The sequence below is a fragment of the Adiantum capillus-veneris genome, chromosome 10 (assembly GCF_014529385.1).
Source record: "Adiantum capillus-veneris isolate H3 chromosome 10, ASM1452938v2, whole genome shotgun sequence".
NCBI lineage: Eukaryota > Viridiplantae > Streptophyta > Polypodiopsida > Polypodiales > Pteridaceae > Adiantum > Adiantum capillus-veneris.
The window spans coordinates 145,874,696-145,897,277 of NC_140940.1; the positions used below are offsets into that span (position 1 = coordinate 145,874,696).

General features: G+C 42.0%; 1 protein-coding gene across 2 annotated transcripts in view; it reads right to left on the bottom strand.

Annotated features, from left to right (window-relative positions):
- Positions 1-20,186, bottom strand: part of TPC1 (two-pore channel 1) — a 117,219-nt gene extending 97,033 nt beyond the window's left edge. The window contains exons 1-11 of one of the 2 annotated variants that reach the window (XM_086522163.1): positions 19,953-20,186; positions 19,458-19,799; positions 18,826-18,969; positions 18,254-18,361; positions 18,067-18,162; positions 11,709-11,842; positions 11,543-11,600; positions 9,210-9,376; positions 8,471-8,576; positions 8,306-8,383; positions 7,922-7,983 (exon numbers count right to left, since the gene is read on the bottom strand). In XM_086522163.1, the coding sequence (XP_086378289.1) occupies positions 7,922-7,983; positions 8,306-8,383; positions 8,471-8,576; positions 9,210-9,376; positions 11,543-11,600; positions 11,709-11,842; positions 18,067-18,162; positions 18,254-18,361; positions 18,826-18,969; positions 19,458-19,604 (1,100 nt within the window). In that variant the 5' untranslated portion in view covers positions 19,605-19,799; positions 19,953-20,186. Of the gene's footprint in view, positions 1-7,921; positions 7,984-8,305; positions 8,384-8,470; positions 8,577-9,209; positions 9,377-11,542; positions 11,601-11,708; positions 11,843-18,066; positions 18,163-18,253; positions 18,362-18,825; positions 18,970-19,457; positions 19,800-19,845 lie in introns of both variants that reach the window. The other variant, XM_086522162.1, reaches the window with a different exon arrangement.
- Between the last annotated feature and the right edge of the window lie 2,396 nt (positions 20,187-22,582).

Below are 22,582 nucleotides of genomic sequence, written 5' to 3' on the forward strand. Positions count from 1 at the left end.
CATCCGAATCTTCCACACTTGGTAGTTTGTGCCATTAAGCTTGTCGATAATGTAGCGGGGCTTGTAGGTGGATGCGGAAGATGAAGAAGCTAACTCGGCCATCTTTCGAGGTTCCGGATTCCTTGAAAAGAATGGAGAGTGAGGCTTCGAGTGTGGGCTAGAGAGATGAAATTTTCTTAGCGCTAATTAGAAAAACTAATCTTAAGTTCTATCGCTCTGATACCATGTGAGAACTTAGAGATTAACTTAAATGTGATTAATATCACTGTTAATTAATATGCTAATGTCAAGACATAAGAGTGCGAGATAGAAATAGAGCAATGACAATAGATTGCACTTGAATGGAGAAAGAACACCTTGTTACAAATGAGAGCAGCTAATGGGATTTATATACAAGTTGAGGGAGTGAGGATTATCCATCGCATGTGGATTATAGGTTGGTGGGAATAGACACATGTTGAGACTTACATAGGTAAAAGGGGTCCATGTGGGAATTAGGTGTAAAGACTTTGGGAATAGAGGTAGGTGGAAAGAAGTCAACACTTAATAAAGTAATAAGTTACTTTTACATCCCCCTTTAAGGGTGGACTTCTTGTTGTGACGCATTGAGATTGATGAACAAAAAGCTTTGTGAAGTAGCCATGTCGTAGATACATGCTATCCCTTCTCAATGAGAAGTTCATCCAGTAGGGATCAAACTCAAATTATGAGATGAGGCTGTTTGTTTAGTGGCGGGCACAGACTTGGTGAGAAAGTCTGCCCAATTTTCTGCAGATGGAACATACACTAGCTTGATGAAGCCATTTACGACTAATTCTTTCAAGAGATGAAAGCTTATCTTAGTGTGTTTGACATTGGATGAGAAGGAAGGTGATTCTGTAAGTGCGATGGTAGACTGATTATCACAAAAAAGAGTGATTGGATCAGTAGAGATATTAAAGGGTAGCTTCAATTCGTTGATCAATTCAGAGATCCAAAGAGCCTCGCGGGAGGCAAGAGCAGCAGCAACGTATTCTGCTTCAGTAGAAGAACTTGCAATAGAAGATTGTCGTTTGGTTTGCCAAGATGAGGTGGGCGACCCTGCCAGAGGGTGTAGGGTGTAGTAGTAGGATTGCGGATGGATGGAATGCGGTTTTGAATGTAGCACACAGTGGCGGTAGCTTCTTCCCAATAGGTGTCTGGGAGGCTAGCTTGAAGAAGCATGGCACGAGAAGCTTCAAATAGTGTGCGATTCTTGCGCGCTCGGCACGACCGTTTTGTTGTGGGTGGTCGGTGATGGAGAATTTATGTCGAATACCAGCAACTTTGGGACGTCACGTCAGGAGTCGAAGAGCAACCTAACCATCCCGAAGACAAAGATTCAACATACTTCATCGACACCTATAATACTTGGCATAGTAGAAACAACAGTGCCAAGATGGAGCTCATTCTCCATTACCAAGATAGGCAAGTCCCAATGGTGAAAAAGCTAACTATTGCTAGCGCCATTTGGAAGTTTTTCGAGAAGAACTATGAGCACACTGACCTCGTCTACCAAGTTTCCTTGATCAAGAAATTGGTAAACACTACCATCCAAGAGGGTCAATCATCCTCCAAGTTTTTGGAGACGTGGCAAATACTTCTAGATGAAGTACTTATCTCAGGGCTTGCCATCCCTGAAGAGCTTCAAAGTATGCTCTTATTGGCTTCTTTACCTGCATCATGGAAAGCCTTTATCACTACACAAGCCACCACGGCTAACTTGCAACTACAAAATCTTGTAGCCAAGATCCATCAGGAGGAAACGCTTCGCGACCACACTAGCAGCTCGCAGAAGTCCACAGCACTTGTCACTATGACAAGAAACTCATGCCCTTACAACGGCAAGAAGCCTCAACATTCGGGCCCTCCTCGACAACACAATAATTCTGGAAGAAAGTCACAATTTCAAAGCCACCACAATCACCAAAATTCAAAGCAATGCGCCAACTATCATCGCTTTGGACACCTCACAAAGGACTGTCGGCAACCATGCAATCAAGGTAATCGTCCTATCTCTCACCCTAATCTATATCCTTCTTACCCTCAAGGGGGGACACGCCATGGCCAGTCATCTCCTTTTATTTATGATCAAGCTCATTATGCTGACATATCTACTTATGATAGCCCATCTTATCCTTTGCAACTATATGCCACCACTATAGCTACTTCATATCCCAATATCTGGCTACTTGCTACGGGTGCCACCCATCATATGACATCACCTACACTGGCTATCCAACATCACTTATCTTCTCTAAAAGAATGCCTCAGTGATAATAGCATCCTGCTCGCCAAAGCCTATGGAGATGCTGTCATTAACCTACCTAATGGCCTACACACCACTATTTCTCACGTATATTAGTCCCTGGTCTCAAGAAAAATCTCATCTCTGTCAGCGAGCTAACCGACAACGGCATCATCATCAAATTCATGTGAGAAGGCTGCCACATTTCGGCACTAAACAAAGATGGTCAGTATGTCACACTTTTGGTCCCTTGATAGCATGTGAGAACTTAGAGATTAACGTAAATGTGATTAATATCACTGTTGATGTAATATGCTAATGTCAAGACATAAGAGAGTGCAAGATAGAAATAGAGCAATGACAATAGATTGCACTTGAATGGAGAAAGAACACCTTGTTACAAATGAAGGCAGCTAATGGGATTTATATACAAGTTGAGGCTAGGGAGTGAGGATTATCTATCACATGTGAATTATAGGTTGGTGGGAATAGACACATGTTGAGACTTACATAGGTAAAAGGGGTCCATGTGGGAATTAGGTGTAAGGACTTTGGGAATAGAGATAGGTGGAAAGAAGTCAACACTTAATAAAATAATAAGTTACTTTTACATCCCCCCTTAAGGGTGGACTTCTTGTTGTAACGCATTGAGATTGATGAACAAAAAGCTTTGTGAAGTAGCCATGTCATAGATATATGCTATCCACCCTCAATGAAAAGTTCATCCAGTAGGGATCAAACTAAAATTACAAGATGAGGTGTGAGAGATGCACGCGATTGCTTGCAGAAGCATGTAATATGATGTGCCAAGAAGAGGTATGTCATCCACAAAGAGACCTAAGATAGCCATGCCTTTAGAGGTTTGCCATATGTCGCTTTTGTAGTCCAATACTGGTGAATAGGTGTCAAAGTAATCCACACCTTGTTGTTGAGTAAAGCCGTGAGCGACAAGGCGTGCCTTGTAGCGATCAACTGATCCGTTGGGGTGGTATTTCTTCTTTAATAGCCATTTGCAAGGGACAATGTTATGAGTCTTAGGAGGTGGCACAAGCTCCTAAGTGTTAGCTTCTTTGAGGGCTTGGAGTTCATCCAATATGGCGGCATGCCACTCCTTGCTCTCGCTAGAAGCGAGGGCATCAAGAACAGAGAGGGGAAGGGCATCTTCAAGAGGCTCTGGTGGATGTTCAAGAATCATTTCATCAGTGAGGACAGCAGAGAAATTGTCCGCACAATTTTGATGATTGTGGTGGCTTTGAAATTGCGACTTTCTTCCAGAATTATTGTGTTGTCGAGGAGGGCCCGAATGTTGAGGCTTCTTGCCATTGTAAGGGCGTGAGTTTCTTGTCATAGTGACGAGTGCTGTGGACTTCTGCGAGCTGCTAGTGTGGTCGTGAAGCGTTTCCTCCTGATGGATCTTGGCTACAAGATTTTGTAGTTGCAAGTTAGTCGTGGTGGCTTGTGTAGTGATAAAGGCTCTCCATGATGCAAGTAAAGAAGCCAATAAGAGCATACTTTGAAGCTCTTCAGGGATGGCAAGCCCTGAGATAAGTACTTCATCTAGAAGTATTTGCCACGTCTCCAAAAACTCGGAGGATGACTGACTCTCTTGGATGGTAGTGTTTACCAATTTCTTGATCAAGGAAACTTGGTAGACGAGGTCAGTGTGCTCATAGTTCTTCTCGAAAAACTTCCAAATGGCGCTAGCAATAGTTAGCTTTTTCACCATTGGGACTTGCCTATCTTGGTAATGGAGAATGAGCTCCATCTTGGCACTATTGTTTCTACTATGCCAAGTATTATAGGTGTCGATGAAATATGTTGAATATTTGTCTTCGGGGTGGTCAGGTTGCTCTTCGCCTCTTGACGTGACGTCCCAAAGTTGCAGCTGCGTGAGGTAGAGTTCCATCTGAATCTTCCACACTTGGTAGTTAGTGCCGTTAAGCTTGTCGATAATGTAGCGGGGCTTGTAGGAGGATGCGGAAGATGAAGAAGCTAACTCGGCCATCTTTCGAGGTTCCGGATTCCTTGAAAAGAATGGAGAGTGAGGCTTCGAGTGTGGGCTAGAGAGATGGAACACTCTTAGCGCTAATTAGAAAAACTAACCTTAAGTTCTATCGCTCTAATACCATGTGAGAACTTAGAGATTAACTTAAATGTGATTAATATCATTGTTAATTCATATGCTAATGTCAAGACATAAGAGAGTGCAAGATAGAAATAGAGCAATGACAATAGATTGCACTTGAATGGAGAAAGAACACCTTGTTACAAATGAGGACAGCTAATGGGATTTATATACAAGTTGAGGGAGTGAGGATTATCCATCACATGTGAATTATAGGTTGGTGGGAATAGACACATGTTGAGACTTACATAGGTGGAAGGGGTCCATGTGGGAATTAGGGGTAAGGAGTTTGGGAATAGAGGTAGGTGGAAAGAAGTCCACACTTAATAAAGTAATAAGTTACTTTTAGTTATAAGTAATAAGTTACTTAATAAAGTAACTTAATAAAGTAATAAGTTACTTTTAGATAACTAAAAGTAACTTATTACTTTATTAAGTGTGGACTTCTTTCCACCTACCTCTATTCCCAAACTCCTTACACCTAATTCCCACATGGACCCCTTCCACCTATGTAAATCTCAACATGTGTCTATTCCCACCAACCTATAATTCACTTGTGATGGATAATCCTCACTCCCTCAACTTGTATGTAACAAGGTGTTCTTTCTCCATTCAAGTGCAATCTATTGTCATTGCTCTATTTCTATCTTGCACTCTCTTATGTCTTGACATTAGCATATTAATTAACAGTGATATTGATCATGTAAAAGTAACTTATTTACTTTATTAAGTGTGGACTTCTTTCCACCTACCTCTATTCCCAAAGTCCTTACACCTAATTCCCACATGGACCCCTTCCACATATGTAAGTCTCAACATGTGTCTATTCCCACCAACCTATAATTCACATGTGATGAATAATCCCCACTCCCTCAACTTGGGAGCTTGTGCCACCTCCTAAGATTCATAACATTGTCTCTTGCAAATGGCTATTAAAGAAGAAATACCACCCCAATGGATCAGTTGATCGCTACAAGGCAAGCCTTGTCGCTCGCGGCTTCACTCAACAACAAGGTGTGGATTACTTCGACACCTATTCGCAAGTACTGGGTATCACTGCATTTCGGCTTCTTATTGCACTTGCTGCTAAGTTTAATCTTCTTTTACATCATCTTGATATAAAAACTGCCTTCTTACATGGCTTGCTCCAAGAGCTCATCTATATGCTACAACCTCCTCATTTTGAAGACCCTCACCACCCTCATTATGTATGTAAATTGCATAAGCCCATTTATGGCTTTAAACAGTCTGCACGAGAGTGGTATATCCGCATGCACCACTACTTGCTCAAATGTGGCTGGGAACGTCTTATGGCAGACTACAATATCTACATATGGCAGACCTCTAAAGGCACGAAGATTGCTTTCTACAGAGAGCATCTCCTCCAGCTTACGGAGGATGGTTTTGTGACAAGGCCCAAATACATGGACACTCACCTGTCTCATGGGATACGATGTGCTATTGGCCAGATACGCACATCTTCACACCAGCTGCGGATCGAGACTGGGAGATACAGCAGAGTACCAACAGAGGCCAGGACATGCCCCCTGTGTGACATCGAGCCTGAGACAGAGTTGCACTACACATGCCACTGCCCCGTCTACTACGAGATACGAGGCCGCTTCCATTGCTTGTTCAGAGAGGGCTTTGGACCATTCTCTAGAGTCATGCGGTATGAGGATCAGAGATGCCTGGGTTTGTTTTTGCTCGAGCTGCACAGACACAGAGAGAGCTTGATGAGAGGAAAGACTAGCCAGTCTCAGAGACAGATCACAGACTTCTTCAGAGCTGCCACTGGACACCCGGAGGAGTTACTACCACAGTAGAGCTCATCGCTTTACACCAGAGGCATACTGATCGACCGAGCGACTGAGCTGGGGAGATCTAGACGCCCACGACTGCGGAGGACTACACAACATCGACAGAGGTTGCATCAGAGGATCTAGGTCACTTTGGCTCGACATGCACGACGCCCGGTCAGACTACTGACCATGGAGGAGATTGATGAGATCCGCCAGCGACCGATGCTAGATCTCCTGTGATCTAGCTATCCCAGCTAGCTGTTTTAGCTGCTTAGTCCACACCCAGTAGTCTAGGATTCCATACTATTTTATTTTGTCATCTTGTTACTCTGACTTTGTATCAGATCCACCACATTGTAACTTTCTGGTCTCATAGGTCACTTTGGCCATTTGAAGACGTTAATATAACATTTCATTTTCATTTCTTCCTTGAAAGGTAAGGAGGATGTACTATATAGTCCTTCATGCTTTTCAAGCATGTCAATGACCATGTATCCATCTATATCTCCTCTTCCAACAAGGTGAGAGAATATAGTCCTTCATGCTTTTCAAGCATGTCAATGGCCATGTATCCATCTATATCTCTCTTTCAATAAGGCTAGAGGATATAGTCCTTCATGCTTTTCAAGCATGTCAATGGCCATGTATCCTACTATATCTCTCTTCCAATAAGGCGAGAGGATATAGTCCTTCATGCTTTCAAGCATATCAATTCATACTTCCCCACTCAGGGATAGAAGTATGTCTAATCAATCATGGTTCCGTAAACACAAGAACACATGTCCAATTATGTAATCTTTCAATCAGAAAGACAACGTATACATAAATTTCTTTGATTCATGGGTGTGAAAGGTTGATGACATGCCATGCAAGGAACAAACAAAGAAGGCAGATCCCTTCACTGAGTGGGAGATGACATTGGACAGGATGAGACCACTTTGGTCAATAAGCATTCAGAGGCACAGACGGCTCCTGGTCTCAGCCTTGCTTACTTCAACTTTTAGGATGTGGAGATTCATATTCCACCTTTTCATGAGGCAAGCACTTCCGAGGTTTGATGTACCATTGTGGGCTCACCCCCTCCTAATTAGGCTTTGGCCTTTTTTTGCCTCTTTATCACTTGCCATTTTGAGCCCTTGAGGCATGTACTTATCTACTTATATTCGCCATAGCGCCATCAATGTTTTCTTGGTGTATTTTGCTATTGTGAGCCATGTTTCTTGTCTTTTTTGGTGCAATTCAATGCTCAAAGTGTTCTTAGCACTATGGTACATACCTGTAGCTCAAAAAAATCGAGAAAAAATGAATTTCTTTTGGCCGTTCCGGGCCCCGACCCTGTTGCCTAACTCTTGTTGTCCCGACCCCAACCCCAACCCCAACCCCTTTCCCTGTTCTTGTTCCCTGTACCATGTTTCTATTGCGGGAGGGCACTCTACTATGGAGCCAATTTAGAGACCTTTGCTAGTTCCAACCTCAACAGAGCAGACTTCAAACCCTACTTAGCCCGACAGGTGATACTAACATCTGTCACCTAAATAATACCGACTTGACTGAAGTAGTTCTTCTCTTGCGAGAAACAGGTGGTAAAGTTGTTACTTCTAGCCATTATTGCAGGACAAATATCCCTGTCAGCTTCTAACTAGTATCTCCACATATGAAGCAAAATCTTAACTTGAGAAAACTGGCATCAAGATCAAACGAGGCGATCATCATTCTCATGAAACATACCTGTATTTGTTGAGAGCTTTGAACAAGGAACCGATCTGCACAATATCCAGGAACCCACGTTTCTGTGACATACGATGTCTTCAATAGCATATACACAATCTGGACCAAAATTTGGCGACTACATCGCCACGTTACTAGGAGATATCAATTTATGGGTTTAATAACTCTCGGAATTTTGAGAACAAAATTTGTACACAAAGGTACTCTTCAAATGATAAATGTAGATCACACTCAGAATCTTAACAAAAACCCACACCCCTGAACACAAAAGTGTTTAGTCTATACAAGGCCCATGAATAAAGGCAAGTAATATATGCAAGCGTCACATTTCCATCTTTTGGCACATTCACAGCATACACAGAACTAAGAAAAGCAATGGGTCACCTCAACATCAAGAATATTGAAGGCTGCGTCAAGGATACGTTTGCGTTTAGATCTCCTATCTTTTATCAATGCTACAAGCTGCAAAATGAACGACTCAAATCCCAAATATGTTCCCCAGCTTCATGCCAGAAACATCAGATAATAACCCCATAAAGTAATTCCTACCTGTTCCTTGAAACTGTCATATACAACCGCAAGTATGAGGTTTGTGATGAAATACACACCAAAAAGTATGTAAAGGATAAAAAACAAGCATGAAGATCGAAACGCCCTGCAAATAATTGAGTGATAAACTTTTACTCCTTCCAAAAAGCGTATACAGTATTAATCCGGTGTGACTCTAACAAGCACAATGAAAAAGAGAATTATAATATTTCGAGTTCTTCGCTCTTAACAGTCATTAAAATTAGCTTTGTTCCTGGTTTACTTGTGAAGCGCTGAGAAAAGGCGACACGAGGAGGTGGCACTTGATAACATAAGAAGATGAAAAATAATAGTCCTCTTTCTATAAGATCAACAATGCTGCGCCTAAATCACCTCCAAAAGGGTTCTCCCCAAAACTCCATGTCCTCTTTCTTAATTCTTAGCTTTAGTAGCTTTTAAATTTGATTTGTTAAAATATAGTCCCTTGACAATGCCCAATTATCTAAGGACTATCTCTATGCTTTCTAAAGTAAAACACTGCAGAAGAAATAGACAGAAAAAAGGAAGAATTGAGTTCACCAAAAATATAAAACAACCTTCTGCAGTACATCCTCCTCCAGAAACAACACTTCTAAAGTGTGACATAGTCATTCCACACAGCTAATGCACATAATCAGTTACAAGTTGACAGTTCCTCGTGTAACAAAGCCACAAAAGGAACGCTTCACCAATACACAAAATCATCTTTCCCACAACTTACTTGTATGCAGGAAGCCACACATCTGGATTATTTGAGGTTGTGAACAATACGAACATTCGATACAGTGTGAGACCATACGTAGAAAAGTACGCCTTCCCTTGTTCAGTATCTTCAAAAAGAACGAATGCCAGAACACTAGAAAACATGAGGAAAAGTAGAAATAACACCTGCCACAATGTATAAGACAAGTTAAAAAAACAGGTACAGTCGAGCACATCGAATCAGCAATTCTGATAAATTGTGGTTGACTTCAAAGAAACAAAAAAAGAGCTGAAAAAGACTCAGTACTTCAATAAAAGTGCAAAAAATACTATTTTCATTGTTAAGACTTTATTTTCCAAAGATTACATAAGCAGGCCCAACATAGTTGATCAAAACAAGGTCAAAACCATAGTCTATTAAAAAAACAGAGTAGGAAACAAAGCTTTTCAGACCATGACAGTTCCTCAAATCCATGCAAGCTTAATGCTTCAGTTTATCTATATTGTTTTGAGTATCTACTATGTTACTAGAAGATATTCTTTCGTAAGGGCAGAGGTCTGAACTTGTGAACTAAGGCAAGGGCTAAAACACTGAAACATGGTCAAACAACACACCAATCGCATTTACAACAAAAAATAAAGGGACTCAAAATTGAAGTAAAATAAAATTTCACAATTTTTACTTCTTTCATAAAAATGACTACTTAGAAATGAGTCAAACAAAAGAGATAAGCAAAAGAAAGGAGAGAAGTCATTCATGTTCTTTGGATCAACTCAAAAATCACTGAAATTTTCGATGAAGTATTAATACAACAAAGAAAATTAAATGCGTCAACTACATGACATGGATGTGCCTAGGGGGCTCATATAGGGGATCATGGCACTTTATGAGATAGTGGTAGGAATCAGAGGGTCTCTCATGGGCTGTCTTCTCCACCATTGGGGTGAAACAAGGATGCCCACTCTCCCCGACACTATTTGGCCTCTACATTGATGAGAGTTCAGATTATACTGCTAGAGGACGAGATAGAGGAGCCCCTCTCTCAGGCACTTGGATACGCTTCTATTGTATGCAGATGACACTGTACTTACTGGGACTCCCCACAAGGGCTTCAGAGACATATTGATGTACTACATGCATATGCACATGATAGTGGTCTCTCAATGAAACCACGGTCATTGGGTGAAAGGATTACCGCCGATGTTTCTGTACAAGCATGGCATGGACAAGCTACCCCCCTCTCAGTACACTCTAGACGCACCATCTCTTACTTCGAGCCACTCACAGATCATGGACTACACGGACCAGAGATGCTTAGGGATCTTTCTTCTAAAGATACACCCGTTTAGAGAGACTATTGAGGAGTAGAAAGTCGACACACAAAGCGCCAACCTAGAGAGAGCTTAGGGGTTTCTTCACTGGCACCACTCAGGATGGTGTTGAGCATCAATACCATATACCCCCTCGACAGGTCAAATTGCTTGATCGAGCAGTCCAACTTGGTCGTTCAAGGCGACCGAGGCCTCGGAGATCTATACATAGGCGGCACGCACACATGAGGATACAGGGTATCATCGATTGAGCCCAGGTGAGACCTCCCCAGATTTTCAGCATATAGAAGATTGATGCTATGTTTCAGCGGCCTATGCGAGTGTTCATGGGTTGACTCACCATTTTTGCCCCCCTAATAATGTGTCCTCATTGCCATACCCCCATTCTGCAATTTGTAAAATGAAATTGTATCCTACTTGCCTACCAACTTCATTACCTCTCCTACTGAGATTGTTTTAGGATTTAGGATGTTTCCTTTCATGATTTATCTAAGATCATTGTATTATATCTAATACAGTTGTGAATTCGGGTCTCATAGGTCATTTTGCCTTTTGAAGACTTTAATATAACATTTTATTCATCCTTGGTAGGTTTCCTGTAAATTAGATGTTTGTTTCGAGAAAAATTCTAGATTGTGAGAGTGACATGACATTAAGTTTGTTCAAGTACAATTTCATTGTCCATCTATTCATTTTATCTCTGATAAATCACAGAGGGAATTAATAACTGGCTCTCATATGGCATGCAAATAAGAGACCAACAATTGCTATTTTTGGCACCTAGTTCCCTTTCATGGACGACTCTTGTTGGAAGCAAGTGGGACAGCTCAAAAAAGCAGCGTTATCAAAAAAAAAAAAAAACCTACTTCAGGTACTTGGACAACTTCAGTGGCTGGCAACATTCTGTTTCTTCTGAACAACATAAAATTCATCAATTTCCAAAATTGTGCAAGGCAGTACGCCCAAGTAAATCAGCCAAACCAAAAGCATGAAACAGAATTACGAAAGATGATAATTTACCACAATGTCCAGGACTCGGGCTATTGCAACCACTGTTTTGACGCATTCCCTTAATGTCCTGTCTCAGAAAAATGCACCTTTACTACTGGACATAAATACAGATGTAATCTTCAACATTATGGTTAATTTTTCTGTGAGTACTACATGAAAACACATCTCGGTTTACCTTATATCCACAATAAGGAACATCACCCGGAGATAAGGTGCAAACCGAAAAGAAAGATCTATGATCGATCCAGAAGAGAACACATAAAGTCCATAAACAATAATATCAGCTCCTAAAAGTATCATCAAAGCCACCTGAAGCAATACATACTATCAAATATCAGTTTTGACTGCCTATGATCGCATAGGAAAATACTCAGAAGATAAGAAAGGTACACATTCATAAGGTCAAAAAAATAATTATTCCAAACTGGCAGATAGGACAAAAGAGGTGAAAAGACTATAAAAAGACCTCAAACAAAGTAAACTGTAAAAGTGAACACAAACATACAGAAAACATTCTAGATTCTTGTAAGATAATAATATAACAGGATTGAAATTTGAGAGTATAATGACACCAACGGATCATTAAGCAAACACTCAGTATTAAGCAGGTCTTGCTACTTTACTTAACTAAAACTCTCTCGGCAGAAATCAGAACATTCAATTGAATAAAGAACCTCAGTCCTTTATGCAAGGCAAAAACAAAAGGTAAGGATTTTCTTACTCTCTCCAAGAATTTCAAAGCGCAGAACTATGCTCATTACTTGACCAACAAGAAAGAGTCAAGGACTTGAATGGATAACCTGATGTCCTGCACAGAAGCTACCGTATCTTTATCACACCATCGATGCCTTTCAAGCTTGCATTAGACGACCAAAAAGTCAATTTCCGTCACATTCCAATCAAGGCTTTTGTCATTGAGTAGATGGGTAGCACAAAGGCAACCTCCTCTTTTGTAGCATCAGCATCTAAATACTAGCCGAGTCAAAAACACGGTGTTTCACCGATGCCAAAATACGAGCACGAGCTTGCTAGAGTTCCTAATACACTTCCTCAAGAGTATACCCAAAAGCATTTGGTGGTTGATCATGTACAGTCTAAGATAATACAAGGCTCTGCAACCATTTCATCCAACACGTTCTCCAGCCTCACAATAGTTTCTCAAACATGAGAAGGATGCCCTCGTCGCATGTGTAGCTTGCCTCTTCGCATTCAGCAACTCTACAAGAAAGCCCTGTAACAATTGTATTTACTATATCTGGTGAAAGAGCCACCCGAGAATGAAAGAGCATGAATAACAATCAGCGAAAGCTCAGCTCTTGCCTCCGTCTGGAGGTGTAATGGATATCGTACCAACGAGGAAGGAGTTGAACATGACAGAGGAAGCAACCCCAAGCTGAGATCCCTCGTTGGCATAAAACATGATTGTAAATAGGAGATTGGCAAATCAATTGCGATGTGTATGCATGAAAGACCGCATGCTCAAGAAAGCTATGGTTATGGCATTTAAATAGTTCCCAACCAAAGAATTTTAGACACCGTCTAACTGTTGCACCATGTGTAGGATTTTAATAAAATATCCAACTTGCTCCAGCTACGAAAAGTATAGTCAGAATTGTCACAAGTTAGTGACATGGCAAACACTAGAGACAAGGGATTAGGGTTTTTAAATCCCTAACCCTGACAACTTTGAAGATTGTGACAGAGGAGAATCACCCTTTAAAAAAGAAGCGGCCCTGCAGCATTTGCTAGCATGGCTGACCGTACGGACCTGTCAGCCCGATTCGCAGACATCCTGCTGACGTGGCATATTGTACGGACAAATCCGCGTTTTGCGGAAGTAGAGTTTTGGAGCTAGCTTTTGGCCTCAGAGCTTTTGGGGGTAGACCTTTCCACCGTAATTTCTTTTAGGCCAAGGGCCTTTAAATAAGGCCTTGGGGGCTCATTCTGGCATTCCAGTTAAGGAAGCAGAGCAAGAGCCCTCCCAGCTTTTGTACCTTTGTGAACGAATAAAAGGGGCGCCAGACTTTGGGGCCAGTGCATCTAGAAGCGGAACTCCGCCGCTTCATGTCAACTCTCCTCTTCTCTCTCCCTCTATTTCAAATTCTGATGTTCCAGTTTCTCACATGTGTTGCTATTGACTTCTCACTTGGAGTGTCCAAGCCTGTTACAGTGGTATCAAAGCCTAGGCAATTCTTCTCCTACGAAGGATCCAATCCTTTCCTTGCAGCACACATGGGTTCTAGAAGTGAATTGGACAAAGAGGAAAGAGTTCCACCAACTACCCAACTTCGGGAAGATGAAGAGCACTCCATTCCCAGTGGGGGAACGGAGGGGAACAACAAAGATTCTATCACAAATTGCTGACGTGTCAAGACACTGAAGACCCGGCAGGTTAATGCTCCCCAAGCCTAACCCTAGCGAGCCTACAGATCCCCCCCAAGGGGCCTAAACCCTCGCAGCAAAAGAAGTTCCTACCAACTTACAGATCCTTGCCAAGTAGGCCAAACGCTAAAGATTTACCAACTTATGGGACCCCGTCTGATGGGGCCTAATAATAATAAAGCAAGATCCACACAGAGAAAAGATTTTGCATAGCTATTGATGACGTGGCACGACTATACGGACAATCCGTAAAACGCTCTGACAAGCTAACTGCCACATGGCAGACTGTACGTAGTGCCACGTTTTGCGCTAATGCTTGCTGATGTGGTTGGCAGTTGTATGGATCCCAGAATTTATGTTGTTGGCTGCTTTTGGAAATCATTTTCTTTTAATCTTGTAAGCTTTTCATGTAAACTGCTTTTCACGCCAAGGGCCTTTAAATATGACATGAGGACTCACTCAGACATCTTACTGCGTAGAAGGTGCACAATGTCGTCGCCAGAGTTGTAACGAGTTAAAACAATAAAAAGAAATACCGGAAGAGGCGCCAGGGTTGGGGTCCAGTGCTCTCTTGGGGTGGAACTCCACCACTCCCCGTCTTGTGTGCCGTGCTCTCTTTCAATTCAATTGTTTTGAAGTGTTTAAAGTTTGTTCCATCTGTTCTTTTCCGCTGGCACGTGGTGCCCTCTCCCGTTGCAATGGTACAAGAGCTCCAGACATGAGCTTTTGTACAACATACCGGTCCTACCAAGAGCAGACACGACACAATGGCATTTATGGAATTGGTAGAGTAACTGCAATTTCTTCTCGACACGCTTTGCGACATATTTTCGCGGCATCCTTAGCGTAATCTCCGAATGTTGCAGAGTTTCCAACAGTTTTTGAACTACACGTTACCTGCTCTAATGCCCCAAGTGGTACCCCCTCCTCTAGCACCAGAAAGTGCAAAGAGCTTCTAACTAGCAAGCCTCTCAGCCGTTTGTTCCAATTGGGGGAGTCTTTAGGAACATGGTGCAACCATCTGACCCTAAGCAACCGCCTATGCCATCGTCGTTGCCACCACCTCCCCCACCACCACAGCCACCTCGGTACAATGGTTGGAGCCTATATGGATATCCTTATTATCCATATCCGGGGTTTGCGCCTAACCAACCAAAGGATTTCACAGATGGCAGCAAGACAATCAAATTTTCACTTTTTCAGGAGTGACAAATCGGAAGCAAGCCCTACATTTCTTACAACAATTCAACAACATATATGCTTTGGCAAAATTATACAAAAGAATCAAAGTTTTCTCGAGTTGCGGCATTTCTTAACAATGGTGGAGTTCAATCGCCACACAACCGCATGCTCAACAAAAACTCCGAATGCTGCAAAGTTTCTAACAGTTTCTGAACTACATGTTACCTGCTCAGATGCCCGAGGTTATACCCCCTCCTCCGGCACCAGAAAGTGCAAGAGCTTCTAAACCAGCAAGCCTCTCAGGCGTTTGTTCCAATTGGGGGAGTCTTTAGAAACATGGTGCAGCCATCTGACCCTAAGCAACCGCCTATGCCACCACCTCCCCCACTACCACCTCCACCTAGGTACAATGGTTGGAGCCTGTATGGATATCCTTGTTATCCATATCCAGGGTTTGCGACTAACCAAACAAAAGATTCAAGAATGGCAGCGCGACAATCAAATTTTACACTTTTTCAAGAGAGAGAGATCGGAAGAAAGCCCTACAATTCTTACAACAATTCAACAACATATATGCTTTGAGGAAATTATACAAAAGAATCAAAGATTTCTCGAGCTGCGGGGTTTCTTAAAGATAATGCTATATAATGGTGGAGTTCAATCGCAACACAACCGCATGCTCCAAGGACCTGGCAAGCTTTCAAGACTATTTTTGCACGAAGTTATATGACCTATCTTGTTGAAGTCCACCTTTTGTTAGAATGGGGCAACTTGAAAATGCTTGCCACGTGGAGGACTACAACCAAAGGTTTCTCAATGTCTACCTGCCAATGTTCCCTTGGAGGACCAATGCGAGCGATATACCATTGACTGCCATCACCTTTACTTTTTGTCTTAACAAGTATCGACAATGCAAGAGCTTATGGACCATGCCGTAGTCGGTTAAAAGCTTATGAAAGGAAAGCTATAGTTTACTACCGAAGACACCTCGACACCAAATCAGAATTCTCGACCACAATGGACAACTCCTCGAGATTCTCATGAAAGCCAACCTCAAAGACATCGTTTGACACCTCAACAACAAGACACTTTATCACAAGAAGGCAAATGTTTTGGATGTTTTCAATCAGGGCATAATTATTTTAATTGTCCCCTCTGCACCGACAAACCTGCCAAGCCAACGCCTGCTTCGACAGCAGACAGAGCCTCCGGACCACCTCCGGCTAAGCGACCTAGACTTGCAATTGGGCTCGTACCTAATATTTATGGCATTAACCAAGAAAGTTCAAATGGATTGTGTAGAGCTTATGGAAAATCAATGGCTTGAAAGTCTTAATCTTCTTTGACCAAGGAGCTATCAAGAATTTCATCCATCTCAACTTCCTCAAGCAGATAGATTTTAACTATGATTCATAGGGTGGCAAACTTGAGGCCAAGCTAACCACGGGGCAAACTCAAAAAGTGGTATAGCTCATTGGTGCTCTTCCACTGACTATCTGGGAATACCAAGGAAAAGTTGATTTGAAAAGAGAACTTCACACTTGACATGAGACACAGAGTGGCGGGGTTCTACCCCCATATGCATTGGGCCCTAACTAGGCACCCCTTGTTGTATTTCTTTATTATTGATCTTCTTTTATACAACTACCGACAGGAGCACTCGTCCAAACTCTGCAGCTACACATCATGAGAATGACTAGTTGTAGGCAACTGCTTTTAAAATTGATGCTCGAAAGCTCTTCCAAAGTCAATGCTTTCGATAACTGGTATCAAAATCTCTCCATCGTCCAAATGCCACATCAACATGTCTATATGGAAGCTACATCAGCACTTGGATTTCCTGCCAAAAAATCCGACATGAATCCCACCATAAATGAGGAGGCTGTACGGCCAGATTTCGATCCTGTGCTCAGTGGGTCGATTCCTTCTCTTGTCTTCAAATCTGATCTAGGTCATGCCACGTCATCCAGTTGTGACAGGCATCATGCCATAAAGGTTTATAGTTTTTTAGAAAGAGCTACTTGAACTTCCAAAAGCTCTTATGACTCATTAGAGCTACCATTACAATGATGACTATTCATCACATGTATAAAATGTGTGTAGTGAGAAAGACTCGTATCTTCTATGCTTTTGAACTCGTTGGTGGATTCCTGAATTTTCGAATAATTGCCTTTCCTCCTCTATAAACTGACCCCGTCCCATTCCTCCTTACTACTCGGACTTTGGCTAATTGACTTGATTTGTTCTTCAATCGGAGGGGATGAATTCATCTAAGATTCATATTGATGTGCCATTGATAGACCTTGTGGCAGTGTTGGAGCCAAAACTCAGTTTATATGCGGAGCGGAAGGGCTTGAGATCACCAAAACAAGCAGGGTTCAGGAGACATCTACTTCTATGCCACAAAATCCTCGGCCTCCTCGTCCTCCCAGCTAATCGACTTGACTTGTGTTACAGGTATGGAGAGTATGGCCACTACCAAGCCCGATGCCGTTTAACGAAAGGGACACCCCCATGCCAACATTGCCCAGAGGCCAAGGACCATAAAATGTAAGAAACCGTCCAAATCAAGCAATAAAAAGATTGTTGTAGAATGCCAAGCCCTTGAAAAGAGGCTCAAGTAAAAGCTTCTATGTTCATTGAGTATTTAGTCTAGCTAGAGCTTTCTAGTCACACTATTGAAAGCAACGGTCCAAAATGGGGATTATTGAAAAGGGAATGTATTTATGACGTGACAAGTACCTTCAACAGCAAAAAAGGACAACAAAATTTAAGAGACAAGTTGAAACCCTTTACTTTTGAGACAAAGATTTTTTCACTAAGCATAGGAGGAGGATAAGTACAAAAATTCAAGAATAAAGAAATATTTAAAGAATCTGACTCTACTCCTGTATGTGTCCATAATACTAGTTTACTGCTTTAAATTGCCAAAAATTCCAGAATTATTGACAAAAATATCACGGCATAACCTTCAGCAGGTTGACACGGCTTTTCCAAAAGAAGCTGCTACCTAGATAAGTGATTGGGGAGAAAGTATGAACCACTATAATAACCCAAGTTACAACCTGCAAAATGAAAGCTAAAAACATAAACAACAGCGCATTCTTGAAGGGATGATTCAGTAACATTACTTCTAGAGCAAGACCATATAATAACCTCATAATAGAAAGATTCTGCTCTTGTCAAATATGGCAGCTCTCCCAGGTAGTAATCTTGTGTACTTCCACAAGGTTGACTAGATGATCCTTCGCACCAAAGTGGGAGCTGCAGTCACGAAGCAAACGTGAGAAATGATCAGAACGTGAAAGCCTCAAAAAGCAAGAAAAAATACCTGTTCAGAAAACTGCAAGTCAGCAGTAACTTTAATCTTAGAGAAAATAAATCCCTGGTGATAATAACATATAGTTTTTCACCTCTCTTTTGCAAATTCTATTTGAATTTGTTTTTGTGCTAAACACAACAATACTGCCTTCTTTATCTACGTTAGAGATTATATAATGGATTAATTCCAACCCTCTTTCAAAGCAGAGGACGATTTTTTTTTCTCAAAATTTCAAACCTGTGAGATGAAACTGTTTACTTCTTAGGATTTGTTGCCAATTTTCCATCCTCTTGATATAATTGTGATCTCAAAATTCCATGCATTTTAAACACAACCCAACCGTATGTCAAGTTTAAATAGAACATGCTAACTCCTGAGGCATAACTTGAAGCTTGTGTATACTCACTTCAAAAAAATTAAGGATGATGAGAGCTGCAAGATTTAGTGACCAGATAAAGCCCAATCTCATGTCAATAAAGTACCAATGAAGTGCACTTTCATAATTTGGCTTCTCGAGGACTTCTTCTGGAAGGCCGACATCATCTTCTGCCTGCAAACAGACACCATCATCCTCAAATAGCTTTCTTTTACTAGCTAGTACTCTACAAAAGTGCAGCACAAACACTCATCCTGATAAATGGTAAAAGAAATGTGCAATATTGCTTCAGTGCTAAACTGACCAATGCACTACAGCACAGCAGAACAAGTAGACAACAATACAAAGTATGGATGTCGAAAAGGTCAAAGTAACAAAAACAGATTGAAGAAGTCACCTGCAGGCTGCCACTACCATGATTAATTGTAAGCTGACACATGTGCACATAGGAAACAACCTTACCAATTAAGTCCATTCATATCAATTAATGGAATGCATAAGGTTCCCCATTGAAGAAGGTAATTTGAAGTTTCCAATCAACAGTTGAGCTTACAATTAATTTCGAATTTTGTTAACTAGAGATGTATGATCCAAATAGATGGCTGGGTGCTTCTGACATAGGCTACATTTATCACAGAATCTGACAAGAGACGGCTAATTACCAGATCGACAAAGGCAGCTGCCTTGTGGTATCTGTCGACGGCTCCAATGGAATTGTCAGCCCTATGGAGAGCATGTGACACTGGAGAGCCACTTGAAGAAATCTCTTGTTTTCTAGGAGGTTCGCTACCAAGCAAAGGCTCTTCCATATCTGTGCCTGCTACTTACTCAATTGAATATGCTCCAAATAGTCCCAAACCTCTACAATGGAATGCGTGAAAGGAGAAGCCGATCTGGTGTTTCGTGGGGACCCATCTCCAACGTGGCCATAGATTACTGATCCAGCAAGCTCAAGAAGAATAAGCCATTTCTGACAAAAACCTCGTCAGGAGCATCTGGCCGAACTGCATTGAGCTGTAATGTTAGGGTTCCAAAGAAGTAACAACTTACAAGACTTACACACTTCAGCTCATCAGGCTACATTAATGGGTTCGAGTTATGAAGCCGAAAGCAGAAACAGAAGGAGCCCAATGCATGATGAAATGAACCCAGATTACCAAATGCCAAGAGGTGTCTGCCGAGCTAAACAGAGAGTGGGAGAATGCTTGCGTCCTTGTATCGCGAACGGAAGTGTTGGTGTGTCGATCATGGGCTGTGGTGTCCGGATGCGTCGGTGACATAGAGTCCAGTTGGCAAAACGGGCATTCAACACGCCTTTCCATTTTCTAGTCAAGGCTATCATGTAAAGTGCTTTTAATCCCACACAGTCTTGTCCTAATATTCGTCCATCGTAGAAGCCTACCCTCGGCTATAATTCCCGCGAGCATGGGGAGATGGGGAAGCCTACAGGCTACAAGCCTGAAGGTCCCTCCCTCGCCTTGATCTTCAACTAGAGTGCTTCCTTAGCTGCTATTGATTGAGTAAATATAAAGTAGTGGCGATGGGTGAGAACGAGAGAGAGCAGAGAGCAAGCAGCTTTTTGACCAAGCTGTAGCACTACAGATCATCTTGTCAATTTACGTGTGCTATGGACACAAGTCGTCTTCAACGGAAAACCCTTTTCTATTGCTTTGTGGACTTCAAAAAGCTTTTAACACAGTACCTAGAGTGGGGTTATGGCAGCACATGCAACAAGCTTTGTGGACTTTAAAAAAGCTTTTGACACAGTACCTAGAGTGGGGTTATGGCAACGCATGGAAGAATTGGGAGTCCTAGATGACCTACGCTTTGAGGTATACATAATATATGAGAAGGTATCGTGTCGGCTCAAATGTGGGTTATCACAAGCTTTTGAGAGTAATATGGGTGTCAAACAGAGTTGTCCACTCTCCCCTACTTTGTTTTGCTTATGCATTGATAAATTGGAAGAGATGCTACTCGAAGAAATGAGAGAGGAGAATGCAGTGCATCCACACAGTGGTATGTTTAGCATTTTACTCTCGATGTATGCCGATGATGTGGTGTTCTTCACTTATAGCATAGAATGCATGCAACACTTCATGGCTATGTTTACCATTTTACTCTCAGTGTATGCTGACAATGTGGTGTTCTTCACTTATAGCATAGTATGCATGCAACACCTCATGGATATTCTCCAATGCTTTTGTAAGGATACTGGTCTCACAATGAATGTATTTAAAACAAAGCTCATGGTTGTCCACACGCAACGTACGCAGGCATCATCAAAATTAGCCCATAGAGTGGTGGAGTCTTTCATGTACTTAGGGATTGATATACTGGCTTATCATAGATGGCACACATGCGTCACTCGACGTTTAAATACAAAGAAATGTAATCCAAACAGTACCCTATGGAGTCAAGGTATGGGGGAGCAACGTCTCACCATCCAAATGGGATGCCATTGAGAAGCTACAAAAGGCTTTCTTGCATTGATATTTGGGAGTGAGGGTTACTACACCGTATACTCTTTTACTCTTGGAGGCTAGGTGTCGGCCCATTGAACTGTATGCTTTGATTCAAGTCCTCTATATGTCACTCGAGTACGCCAATTGGCAAAGGACACGCTAACTAAGAAAGCATGGGAAGCAAGTATAGATTTACAAAAGATGAGGAGAAGCAAGGTAGTTAGTTACCTTGATATGACACATGAAGAGGTATGTATGAACGATTTTCAAGTTGCACTCTTGCAAGCTTTTCAAACTTAAGTGCCAAGGGGCAATTGGAATACTATTGTACACATATTAGTCCAAAAATTGGAAGCACTAAGTGACAAAAAAAGTATACACAACCACACGTATCCAACTTTCTCTCATGTACATCACGATGCAATTTCCTAGTCAATCACATACACTAGTCATTGAGACATTGGCATGGAATGGGACGCCACAAAATGCAAGGATATGTCAAGTATGAGAGCTGAAATGTGTAGAAATGTTATAGAATTGATATTTTATTATCTATTAGCTGACAGGTGGCAAGAGCATCAGCAGATAATGGATTATGCAGAAGGATGTTACATTTTATGTATATTCAAGTGCTCTTTGTGAGCTTTGGCCAATTATGTCCGACCGGCCAGTTTGTACTCACTTTGACCATTCAAGAAGCTATAAATTAAATACGTGCAAGAGGGAAATGGTCACTCTTGCACGGGGGGAGATTGCACCCAGTGTCTGCGTTCTTCTTCTCACCTCTCCCCTCTTCTTTCCTCCCTCGCCGTGCCAGGCGTAGCACTCCGCTCTAGGAGGTGCGCCTGCACGAGCCGTATTACTCTCTCTCGCTCTATGTCTCTCTCGCATGCGTCTATGAACAGAGAGAGACATAGAGCGAGAGAGAGTAATACGGCTCGTGCAGGCGCACCTCCTAGAGCGGAGTGCTACGCCTGGCACGGCGAGGGAGGAAAGAAGAGGGGAGAGGTGAGAAGAAGAACGCAGACACTGGGTGCAATCTCCCCCCGTGCAAGAGTGACCATTTCCCTCTTGCACGTATTTAATTTATAGCTTCTTGAATGGTCAAAGTGAGTACAAACTGGCCGGTCGGACATAATTGGCCAAAGCTCACAAAGAGCACTTGAATATACATAAAATGTAACATCCTTCTGCATAATCCATTATCTGTTGATGCTCTTGCCACCTGTCAGTTGCAATAGATAATAAAATATCAATTCTAACACAAGAAATCGAGAAACATGCATTGATGGTCTTCCCAAAATATGCACACATACGTGCAG